This window comes from Boleophthalmus pectinirostris, unplaced genomic scaffold, assembly GCF_026225935.1.
Source record: "Boleophthalmus pectinirostris isolate CB_2022bp ecotype Guang Dong unplaced genomic scaffold, ASM2622593v1 HiC_scaffold_7, whole genome shotgun sequence".
NCBI classification, from domain to species: domain Eukaryota; kingdom Metazoa; phylum Chordata; class Actinopteri; order Gobiiformes; family Gobiidae; genus Boleophthalmus; species Boleophthalmus pectinirostris.
Window position 1 is genome coordinate 42028988 of NW_026571473.1, and position 12500 is coordinate 42041487.

Here is a 12500-nt window from a genome sequence, read left to right on the forward strand (position 1 = left end):
GAGTTTACGGGTTAAAAGTCGAGTCGCTCAGTTCTGGACACGCTGCACGTTGTACTATTAGTACTGTAGTACTATAGTACTAATACTGTAGTATAGTACTACTGTAGTACTATAATACAGTATACTACAGTATAGTATACTACAGTACTACTACTGTAGTATTTATACTGTAGTACTACACCACTGTTTAGCAAACACTGGGTCACGGCCCTCTGGTCGGGGCCCTCGGGACACACTGGACAGTACATGTACATTTACTGTAGTACTGTAGTATTGTAGTACTGTAGTATTGTAGTACTGTAGTATTTGTAGTACTGTAGTTTTGTAGTACTGTAGTATTGCAGCACTGTAGTACTGTAGTTTTGTAGTACTGTAGTATTGTAGTACTGTAGTATTGTGGTACTGTAGTATTGTAGTGTTGCAGTACTGTAGTATTGTATTGTAGTGCAGTTGTGTAGTATGTAGTATTGTAGTACTGTAGTATTGCAGTACTGTAGTATTGTAGTACTGTAGTACTGTAGTATTAGTGTACTGTAGTACTGTAGTATTGTAGTATTGCAGTACTGTAGTACTGTAGTATTGTAGTACTGTAGTATTGCAGTACTGTAGTATTGTAGTACTGTATTACTGGAGTATTGCAGTACTGTAGTATTGCAGTACTGTAGTATTGTAGTACTGTAATACTGTAGTATTGCAGTGCTGTAGTACTGTAGTATTGTAGTATTGCAGTACTGTACTACTGTAGTATTGTAGTACTGTAGTACTGTAGTATTGTAGTACTGTAGTAGTACTGTAGTACTGTAGTATTGTAGTACTGTAGTACTGTAGTATTGCAGTACTGTAGTACTGTAGTACTGTAGTATTGCAGTACTGTAGTATTGTAGTACTAGTGGACAGTCTGGTTGGGAGAGACACAGAGACTCGCTTAAATTTTCAGTGTTTATTTGTGAAACTCAAAACCTGAAAATGTTTCAATGTGACACTAAAACTCTGCTAAAGCTGAAGCTGAACACGATGCAACAACTTCAGTCTAAATATTTGATAAAGACCAAACTTTTCAAAAATCTGAACAGTTTTAAAAACGTTTTTACCACATCAGAAAAAAACACTTTAAACATTAAAAACACAAAACCTGCACATCCCTGAGGCTCAGACCTTCAGCTGTTCACAAAGTCCTTCAGCTGTTCACAAAGTCCTTCAGCTGTTCACAAAGTCCTTCAGCTATTCAGGTTTTCAAAGCGCGGCTTGATCTGCAGACTCCACCCTGAAACAGAAACAACCGTGAGGACTAAACCAGGACTAAACCAGGACTAAACCAGAACTAAACCAGGACTAAACTAGAAAAGCACTCAGAGAGCGCAGACCTCCGCCAAGGACGACAGTCCCTCTCATATCAATTGTGTTTTCCATAAATATCTGTCTCGTATCTTTCAATTTGGAATATGAAAGAGGATCCCATTGTCCATCCCTGAGTCAAATTTCATGGGGTTTGGTCAATAATTAACGGAGATATTGAGAAACAAAATTTTTGGCCCCATTTACCACAATGTTAACTAAAATTTCAAAGTGATCCAGAATCCAGGATTTCAAAATGAAATCAGTTCTTCCTTTTCACATTTCCAACAAATCCTGAAAATTTCATCAAAATCGGTCCATAACTTTTTGAGTTATGTTGCTAACAGACAAACAAACAGACAAACAGACAAACGCCGGCAAAAACATAACCTCCTTGGCGGAGGTAACCAGGACTAAACCAGGACTAAACCAGGACTAAACCAGGACTAAACCAGGACACAGAGAACAGTGGTCACCTCGGCCGACCACAGCGCCCCCTGGAGGAGTGTCAGGATCCTCTGGAGAACTGCACAGAGAGATGAAGGACGGCAGCTTCTGAAGAGGACCAGGACTGGGACCAGGACTGGGACCAGAACTGGGACCAGGACTGGGACCAGAACTGGGACCAGGACAGGACTGTGGAGCAGGACTGGAAGAGTGAACAGCTGCAGGGTCTGGAGTCTGCGCTCTGCTTCTGACAAAGAAAAAAACAAACTTTTAAACACTGCAGGAGTCAAACCTTTCAGCTGTTCAGTTTGTTGGGCACAGGTTAAAGACAAAGAACTCTGTGAGTGTTACAGAGGAGTATTAACTCTGTGAGTGTTACAGAAGTATTAACTCTGTGAGTGTTACAGAGGAGTATTTACTCTGTGAGTGTTACAGAGGAGTATTTACTCTGTGAGTGTTACAGGAGTATTTACTCTGTGAGTGTTACAGAAGTATTTACTCTGTGAGTGTTACAGAGGAGTATTTACTCTGTGAGTGTTACAGAGGAGTATTTACTCTGTGGGTGTTACAGAGGAGTATTTACTCTGTGAGTGTTACAGAGGATATTTACTCTGTGAGTGTTACAGAGAGTATTTACTCTGTGAGTGTTACAGGAGTATTTCTTGTGAGTGTTTACAGAGGAGTATTTACTCTGTGAGTGTTACAGAGAGTATTTACTCTGTGAGTGTTACAGAGGAGTATTTACTCTGTGAGTGTTACAGAGGAGTATTTACTCTGTGAGTGTTACAGAGAGTATTTACTCTGTGAGTGTTACAGAGGAGTATTTACTCTGTGAGTGTTACAGAGGAGTATTTACTCTGTGAGTGTTAGAGTATTTACTCTGTGAGTGTTACAGAGGTATTTACTCTGTGAGTGTTACAGAGGAGTATTTACTCTGTGGGTGTTACAGAGGAGTATTTACTCTGTGAGTGTTACAGAGGAGTATTTACTCTGTGAGTGTTACAGAGGAGTATTTACTCTGTGAGTGTTACAGAGGAGTATTTACTCTGTGAGTGTTACAGAGGAGTATTTACTCTGTGAGTGTTACAGAGGATATTACTCTGAGGAGTATTTACTCTGTGAGTGTTACAGAGGAGTATGAACTCTGTGAGTGTTACAGAGGAGTATTTACTCTGTGGGTGTTACAGAGGAGTATTTACTCTGTGAGTGTTACAGAGGAGTATTTACTCTGTGAGTGTTACTGAGGAGTATTTACTCTGTGAGTGTTACAGAGGAGTATTTACTCTGTGAGTGTTACTGAGGAGTATTTACTCTGTGAGTGTTACAGAGGATATTTACTCTGTGAGTGTTACAGAGGAGTATTTACTCTGAAGTTGTGTTGATGGATGTTTGTGACTCAAAAAAACCAAACTGTCTCTTTAAATGTTTCTCCTCTGACCCTGCTATTGTGTCTTTAGGCAAGACAAACTTTGGACCAATCAGTGCTGACCTTTTTGCATGTGGGCGGGGCTTCTTGGCTGCGCTGCGTCTGATTGGTTGTTTGTGTTGGAGTTTACAGTCGTCGCCGCGGGAACAGTTTTTATCCAGACAAACCAGAGTGTGCTTTTTCTTACACTGAAACACATCGAACACAACAGGACGACTTGTAGTAGTAGTAGTAGTAGTAGTAGTAGTAGTAGTACCTTCTGTCCTTGTGGGCAGTATCCGCACAGGAACAGTAGTAGTAGTAGTAGTAGTAGTAGTATTTGTAGTAGTAGTATTTGTAGTAGTAGTACCTTCTGTCCTTGCGGGCAGTATCCGCGCAGGAACAGTAGCAGTAGTAGTAGTATTTGTAGTAGTAGTATTTGTAGTAGTACTTGTCCTTGCGGGCAGTATCCGCAGGCAGTAGTAGTAGTAGTAGTAGTATTTGTAGTAGTAGTACCTTCTGTCCTTGCGGGCAGTATCCGCGCAGGACCAGTAGTAGTAGTAGTAGTAGTAGTAGTAGTAGTATTTGTAGTAGTAGTATTTGTAGTAGTAGTACCTTCTGTCCTTGCGGGCAGTATCCGCGCAGGAACAGTAGTAGTAGTAGTAGTTGTAGTAGTAGTATTTGTAGTAGTAGTACCTTCTGTCCTTGCGGGCAGTATCCGTAGTAGTAGTAGTAGTAGTAGCAGTAAAGTAGTAGTAGTAGTAGTATTTGTAGTAGTAGTACCTTCTGTCCTTGCGGGCAGTATCCGCGCAGGAACAGTAGTAGTAGTAGTAGTAGTATTTGTAGTAGTAGTATTTGTAGTAGTAGTACCTTGTCCTTGCGGGCAGTATCCGAGCAGGAACAGTAGTAGTAGTAGTATTTGTAGTAGTAGTATTTGTAGTAGTAGTACCTTGTCCTTGCGGGCAGTATCCGCGCAGGAACAGTAGTAGTAGTAGTAGTAGTAGTATTTGTAGTAGTAGTACCTTCTGTCCTTGCGGGCAGTATCCGTGCAGGAACAGTAGTAGTAGTAGTAGTAGTATTTGTAGTAGTAGTATTTGTAGTAGTAGTCCTGTGCGGGCAGTATCCGCGCAGGAACAGTAGTAGTAGTAGTAGTAGTAGTATTTGTAGTAGTAGTACCTTCTGTCCTTGCGGGCAGTATCCGTGCAGGAACAGTAGTAGTAGTAGTAGTAGTAGTATTTGTAGTAGTAGTACCTTCTGTCCTTGCGGGCAGTATCCGCGCAGGAACAGTAGTAGTAGTAGTAGTAGTAGTAGTATTTGTAGTAGTAGTACCTTCTGTCCTTGCGGGCAGTATCCGCGCAGGAACAGTAGTAGTAGTAGTAGTAGTAGTATTTGTAGTAGTAGTACCTTCTGTCCTTGCGGGCAGTATCCGCGCAGGAACAGTAGTAGTAGTAGTAGTAGTATTTGTAGTAGTAGTACCTTCTGTCCTTGCGGGCAGTATCCGCGCAGTAGTAACAGTAGTAGTAGTAGTATTTGTAGTAGTAGTACCTTCTGTCCTTGCGGGCAGTATCCGCGCAGGAACAGTAGTAGTAGTAGTAGTAGTAGTAGTAGTATTTGTAGTAGTAGTACCTTCTGTCCTTGCGGGCAGTATCCGCGCAGGAACAGTAGTAGTAGTAGTAGTAGTATTTGTAGTAGTAGTATTTGTAGTAGTAGTACCTTGTCCTTGCGGGCAGTATCCGAGCAGGAACAGTAGTAGTAGTAGTATTTGTAGTAGTAGTAGTATTGTAGTAGTAGTACCTTCTGTCCTTGCGGGCAGTATCCGTGCAGGAACAGTAGTAGTAGTAGTAGTAGTAGTATTTGTAGTAGTAGTACCTTCTGTCCTTGCGGGCAGTATCCGCGCAGGAACAGTAGTAGTAGTAGTAGTAGTATTTGTAGTATTTGTAGTAGTAGTAGTACCTTCTGTCCTTGCGGGCAGTATCCGCGCAGGAACAGTAGTAGTAGTAGTAGTAGTATTTGTAGTAGTAGTACCTTCTGTCCTTGCGGGCAGTATCCGCGCAGGAACAGTAGTAGTAGTAGTAGTATTTGTAGTAGTAGTATTTGTAGTAGTAGTACCTTCTGTCCTTGCGGGCAGTATCCGCGCAGGAACAGTAGTAGTAGTAGTAGTAGTATTTGTAGTATTTGTAGTAGTAGTACCTTCTGTCCTTGCGGGCAGTATCCGTGCAGGAACAGTAGTAGTAGTAGTAGTAGTAGTATTTGTAGTAGTAGTACCTTCTGTCCTTGCGGGCAGTATCCGCGCAGGAACAGTAGTAGTAGTAGTAGTAGTATTTGTAGTATTTGTAGTAGTAGTAGTACCTTCTGTCCTTGCGGGCAGTATCCGCGCAGGAACAGTAGTAGTAGTAGTTGTAGTATTTGTAGTAGTAGTACCTTCTGTCCTTGCGGGCAGTATCCGCGCAGGAACAGCTCACACACTTGTGCGTTCTTGGACACGTAGACGTGGCTGTACGGACACTCAGGGTGAGAACAACGACCCTTCAGGAAGAACAAGCACACGGGCATCTGCAGAACCAGAACCAGAACCACCATCAGAACCAGGACCAGGACCACCATCAGAACCAGACCAACCAGAACAGAACAGACCACCATCAGACCAGGACCACCATCCAGGACCACAACCAGAGACCAGAACCAGGACCAGGACCAGAACCACAACCAGAACCACCATCAGAACCAGAACCACCATCAGAACCAGGACCAGGACCACCATCAGAACCAGAACCACCATCAGAACCAGGACCAGGACCACCATCAGAACCAGAACCACCATCAGAACCAGGACCAGGACCACAACCAGGACCACCATCAGAACCAGGACCAGGACCAGGACCACCATCAGAACCAGGACCAGGACCACCATCAGAACCAGAACCAGAACCACCATCAGAACCAGAACCAGAACCACCATCAGAACCAGAACCACCACCATCAGAACCAGAACCAGAACCACATCAGGACCAGACAACACCAGAACCAGAACCAGGACCAGAACCATCAGAACCAGGACCAGGACCAGGACCACCATCAGAACCAGGACCAGGACCACAACCAGAACCACCATCAGAACCAGGACCAGGACCAGAACCAGAACCAGGACCACAACCAGAACCACCATCAGAACCAGGACCAGGACCAGAACCACAACCAGGAACCACAACCAGAACCACCATCAGAACCAGGACCAGGACCAGGACCACCATCAGAACCAGGACCAGGAACCACAACCAGACCACCACCAACCAGAACCAGAACCACCATCAGAACCAGGACCAGGACCACCAACCAGACACAACCAGACCAGGACCAGGACCAGGACCACAACCAGAACCACCATCAGAACCAGGACCAGGACCAGAACCAGGACCACAACCACAACCAGAACCACCATCAGAACCAGGACCAGGACCAGGACCACCATCAGAACCAGGACCAGGACCAGAACCACAACCACAACCAGAACCACCATCAGAACCAGGACCAGGACCAGGACCACCATCAGAATCAGGACCAGAACCAGGACCACAACCAGAACCACCATCAGAACCAAGACCAGGACCACAACCAGAACCACCATCAGGACCAGGACCAGAACCAGGACCACCCCAGGACCAGGACCAGGACCACAACCAGAACCACCATCAGAACCAGGACCAGGACCAGGACCACAGAACCACAATCAGACCAGGACCAGGACCAGGACCAACCACCATCAGACACAACCAGAACCAGGACCAGGACAGGACCAGGAACCAACCAGAACCACCACATCAGAACCAGAACCAGGAACCAGAACCACCATCAGACCAGGACCAGGACCAGAACCACCATCAGAACCAGGACCAGGACCACAACCAGAACCACCATCAGAACCAGGACCAGGACCACAACCAGAACCACCATCAGAACCAGGACCAGGACCAGGACCACAACCAGAACCACCATCAGAACCAGGACCAGGACCACAACCAGAACCACCATCAGAACCAGGACCAGGACCACAACCACAACCACAACCAGAACCAGAACCACCATCAGAACCAGGACCAGGACCACAACCACAACCAGAACCAGGACCAGGACCAGGACCACCATCAGAACCAGGACCAGAACCACAACCACAACCAGAACCACCATCAGAACCAGGACCAGGACCAGGACCACCATCAGAACCAGGACCAGAACCACAACCACAACCAGAACCACCATCAGAACCAGGACCAGGACCAGGACCACCATCAGAACCAGGACCAGAACAGGACCACAACCAGAACATCAACCAGAACCAGGACCAGGACCACAACCAGAACCACCATCAGGACCAGGACCAGAACCAGGACCACCATCAGGACCAGGACCAGAACCAGAACCAGGACACCACCAGAACCACCAGGACCAGAACCAGGACCACAGAAACCAGGACCAGGAACACAACCAGAACCACCATCAGGACCAGGACCAGGACCAGAACCACCATCAGAACCAGGACCAGGACCAGGACCAGAACCACCATCAGAACCAGGACCAGGACCAGGACCAGAACCAGACCCACCAGAAACCAGGACCAGGACCAGAACCAGAACCACCATCAGAACCAGGACCAGGACCAGAACCACCATCAGAACCAGGACCAGGACCAGACCAGAACCACCATCAGGACCAGGACCAGAACCACCATCAGAACCAGGACCAGGACCACAACCAGAACCACCATCAGAACCAGGACCAGGACCACAACCAGAACCACGATCAGGACCAGGACCAGAACCAGGACCAGAACCAGGACCAGGACCAGAACCAGGACCACAACCAGAACCACCATCAGAACCAGGACCAGGACCACAACCAGAACCACGATCAGGACCAGGACCAGAACCAGGACCATGGTCAGAACCAGGACCAGGACCAGAACCAGGACCAGGACCACAACCAGAACCACGATCAGGACCAGAACCAGAACCACGATCAGGACCAGAACCAGGACCAGAACCAGAACCAGGACCACGGTCAGGACCAGAACCAGAACCACAACCACGGTCAGAACCAGAACCAGGACCAGAACCACGGTCAGAACCAGGACCAGGACCAGAACCAAAACCATGGTCAGAACCAGGACCAGAACCAGGACCACGGTCAGAACCAGGACCAGGACCAGAACCAGGACCACGATCAGGACCAGGACCAGAACCAGAACCAGAACCAGAACCACGGTCAGAACCAGAACCAGGACCAGAACCACGGTCAGAACCAGGACCAGGACCAGAACCACGGTCAGAACCAGGACCAGGACCAGAACCAGGACCACGATCAGAACCAGGACCAGGACCAGAACCACAGTCAGAACCACAACCAGGGTAGGACATAGGAGGTAGGAGACAGGAGGTAGGACACAGGAGGTAGGAGGTAGGACAAAAGAGGTAGGACACAGAAGGTAGGAGGTAGGGGATAGGACACAGGAGGTAGGACACAGGAGGTAGGAGGTAGGGGGTAGGAGGTACCTTGTCCTTGGAGACCTTGTGGGAGAAAGGACACTCATCTCCCTGTTTACAGCGACCCCTGAGGAACCTGCACACACAGAACCAGAACTGAACCAGGACTGAACCAGGACTAAACCAGGACTGAACCAGGACTGAACCAGGACTGAACCAGGACTAAACCAGGACTGAACCAGAACTGAACCAGGACTAAACCAGGACTGAACCAGGACTAAAGTTCTGTTTATTTCAGTTGACAGGGCTGCTCTCCAACTCAGTGTCTGTGAAGAATTTGTAGTACTTATAATAGTATTTGTTGTACTTGTAGTATTTGTAGTAGTAGTAGTAGTAGTATTTGTAGTACCTGGTACACATGACCACCTTGTCGGGGTCGTGGACGTAGTGTAGTAGTAGTATTTGTAGTAGTATCTGTAGTAGTAGTAGTAGTAGTAGTATTTGTAGTAGTAGTGGTAGTAGTATTTGTAGTACCTGGTACACATGACCACCTTGTCGGGGTCGTGGACGTAGTGTAGTAGTAGTATTTGTAGTAGTATCTGTAGTAGTAGTAGTAGTAGTATTTGTAGTAGTAGTGGTAGTAGTATTTGTAGTACCTGGTACACATGACCACCTTGTCGGGGTCGTGGACGTAGTGTAGTAGTAGTATTTGTAGTAGTATCTGTAGTAGTAGTAGTAGTAGTAGTATTTGTAGTAGTAGTGGTAGTAGTATTTGTAGTACCTGGTGCACACGGCCACCTTGTCGGGGTCGTGGACGTAGGGGCAGGAGGTTCCTCTGTTGCAGCGTCCGAATCGGTTGTAGAACATACAGAACTGTCCCTGCCCCGAGCGACAGGAGCGAGACGAGCGACAGGAGCGAGCCACCGACAGGCTGCGGAGGAGGGCGCACCTGCCACAGAGAGACAGGGACAGACAGGGACAGACAGGGACAGACAGGAACAGACAGGGACAGACAAAGAGACAAAATGTTGAAGTCCAGACTCAGAGTGACCTGGTGGAGTCACTGAATGTTCCTTCATGATGGAGCAGCGACACCAGAAGAATCAAACTCCGACGCCCCTGACCCTAACTCTAAACCTAACTCTAAACCTAAATCTAACTCTAACCCTAACTCTAAACCTAACTCTAACTCTAACCCTAACTCTAAACCTAACTCTAAACCTAACTCTAACTCTAACCCTAACTCTAAACCTAACTCTAAACTCTAACCCTAACTCTAACTCTAACTCTAAACCTAACTCTAACCCTAACTCTAACCTAAACTCTAACTCTAAACTAAACCTAAACTCTAACTCTAACTCTAAATCTAACCTAACTCTAACTCTAACTCTAAATCTACTCTAACCCTAACTCTAACTCTAACCCTAACTCTAGCTCTAACCCTAAATCTAACTCTAACCCTAACTCTAACCCTAACTCTAACTCTAAAACTAACTCTAACTCTAACTCTAACCCTAAATCTAACTCTAACCCTAACCCTAAACCTAACTCTAACTCTAACCCTAACTCTAACTCTAACTCTAACTCTAACCCTAACTCTAGCTCTAACCCTAACTCTAACTCTAACCCTAACTCTAACTCTAACCCTAACTCTAAACCTAACTCTAACCCTAACTCTAACTCTAACTCTAAATCTAACTCTAAATCTAACTCTAACCCTAACTCTAACTCTAACTCTAACCTAAATCTAACTCTAAACCTAACTCTAAACCTAACTCTAACTCTAACCCTAAATCTAACTCTAACCCTAACTCTAAACCTAAATCTAACTCTAACCCTAACTCTAAACCTAACTCTAACTCTAACCCTAAATCTACCTCTAACCCTAACCCTAACTCTAACCCTAACTCTAGCTCTAACCCTAAATCTAACTCTAACCCTAACTCTAACCCTAACTCTAACTCTAACCTAAATCTAACTCTAAACCTAACTCTAAACCTAAATCTACCTCTAACTCTAACCCTAAATCTAACTCTAACCCTAACTCTAACTAACTAACCTAACTAACCCTAATCTACCTCTAACCCTAACTCTAACCCTAACTCTAGCTCTAACCCTAAATCTAACTCTAACCTAACTCTAACCCTAACTCTACCTCTAACTCTAACCCTAAATCTAACTCTAACCCTAACTCTAACCTCTAACTCTAACTCTAACTCTAACTCTCTAACTCTAAACCTAACTCTAACCTAAAACTCTAACTCTAACTCTAACCCTAACTCTAACTCTAACCCTAAATCTAACTCTAACCCTAACTCTAAACCTAACTCTAGCTCTAACCCTAACCCTAACTCTAACTCTAACTCTAACTCTAACCCTAACTCTAACTCTAACCCTAACCCTAACTAACCTAACTCTAACTCTAACCCTAACTCTAACCCTAACTCTAAATCTAACCCTAACTCTAACTCTAACTCTAACCCTAACTCTAACCCTAACTCTAACCCTAACTCTAACCCTAACTCTAACCCTAACTCTAAATCTAACCCTAACCCTAACTCTAACCCTAACTCTAACCCTAACTCTAACTCTTTCTGGCTCTGAAGGCGGTGACAGGTCTCAGGTGTTTTCAGAACATTTATGTGAGGTTTGTGTTTGTGACGGTGACGTTCTCGTTCTCGCCTCTGGAGTTCCTGCTCATGTTCTGTCTTTGTCCCTGTCAGTGGCAGGACCGTCCTGTGACCCTGTCAGTGGCAGGACCGTCCTGTGACCCTGTCAGTGGCAGGACCGTCCTGTGACCCTGTCAGTGGCAGGACCGTCCTGTGACCCTGTCAGTGGCAGGACCGTCCTGTGACCCTGTCTGGGCAGGTGTTTGGTTCGGGTGTCGTGGAGGTGTTGGAGCGAACTGTCCGCGCTCCACAGACGAGACAGAAACTGGCCTCAGCAGAGTGAAGCTTCATCCTCGGCCTCCTCCTCATCGTCAGGGTTTGGTTGGAGGTGGGACAGTTGGGGGCATTTTTGTGCGGGTGCTCGAGGTGCTCGAGGTGCTCACGGGGCGTTCGAGGTGCTCGCGGGGCGCTCGCGGGGCGCTCCCACAGCTCTGCCACCTCTCGAGCTTCACCCGCACATGTGGTCTCTCCTCCTCCTCTGGGCCTGGATCTTCTCAGATCTCTGGGATCTTCTCAGATCTCTGGGATCTTCTCAGATCTCTGGGATCTTCTCAGATCTCTGGGATCTTCTCAGATCTCTGGGATCTTCTCGGTGAGGGTTCGTGCTTGTTCCAGAGACTCAGGATCGTTCCATGAGAAGATTCTGTAGGACCAGAGTCACGGGCGACGGGGACTAGATCACCTCAGGTCGTCGGCGTCACACGTTTCACTCTTTTGGTGTCGTTGCTCTCAGCAGCGCCCCCTGGTGCTCAGGAGGATTCATAGAACCATAGTTACATTACGTAGGTTTCGTTGGACGGGCCAGAGTCCGTGGAGCCCGGGCTCGTCCGCGCTCACTTCCTGTCTGACTGTGGCTGCGCGCGCTTTAGTTCATTTCTACTTCCTGTGGCACTTACCTGGCCAGGTGTCTGGAGGCGGAGCTCGCGGGTGAGAGGGAAGCGGGGCCTGCAGACCTGCGAGGGGGCGGGGCCTTGGACAGTCTGTTGGCGGAGACTCGGTAAAGAGAACCTCTGATCCAGCACATAGAGGGCGACGTGGAGGCGCGGCCGAGGAGGGCGGGGCCAGAGAGGGCGGGGCCAGAGAGGGCGGGGCGGAGCCGGCTCTGAAGGAAACTCCTGAAATCATAAAAGTCCTGGTTTAGTCCTGGTCTAGTCCTGGTTTAGTCCT

At 46.9% G+C, this 12500-nt stretch overlaps 1 protein-coding gene across 5 annotated transcripts in view; it reads right to left on the reverse strand.

Moving 5' to 3' along the window:
- Positions 1-925: 925 nt before the first annotated feature.
- zc3h3 (zinc finger CCCH-type containing 3) overlaps positions 926-12500 on the reverse strand; it is a 32085-nt gene continuing 20510 nt past the window's right edge. For 3 of the 5 annotated variants that reach the window (XM_055165319.1, XM_020930846.2, XM_055165317.1), the window contains exons 5-11: positions 12230-12448; positions 9446-9613; positions 8734-8800; positions 5609-5740; positions 3272-3396; positions 1812-2029; positions 926-1264 (exon numbers count right to left, since the gene is read on the reverse strand). In XM_055165319.1, coding sequence (XP_055021294.1) covers positions 1218-1264; positions 1812-2029; positions 3272-3396; positions 5609-5740; positions 8734-8800; positions 9446-9613; positions 12230-12448 — 976 coding nt within the window. In that variant the 3' untranslated portion in view covers positions 926-1217. The remainder of the gene's footprint in view (positions 1265-1811; positions 2030-3271; positions 3397-5608; positions 5741-8733; positions 8801-9445; positions 9614-12229; positions 12449-12500) is intronic. The other 2 variants (XM_055165318.1, XM_055165320.1) reach the window with 2 other exon arrangements.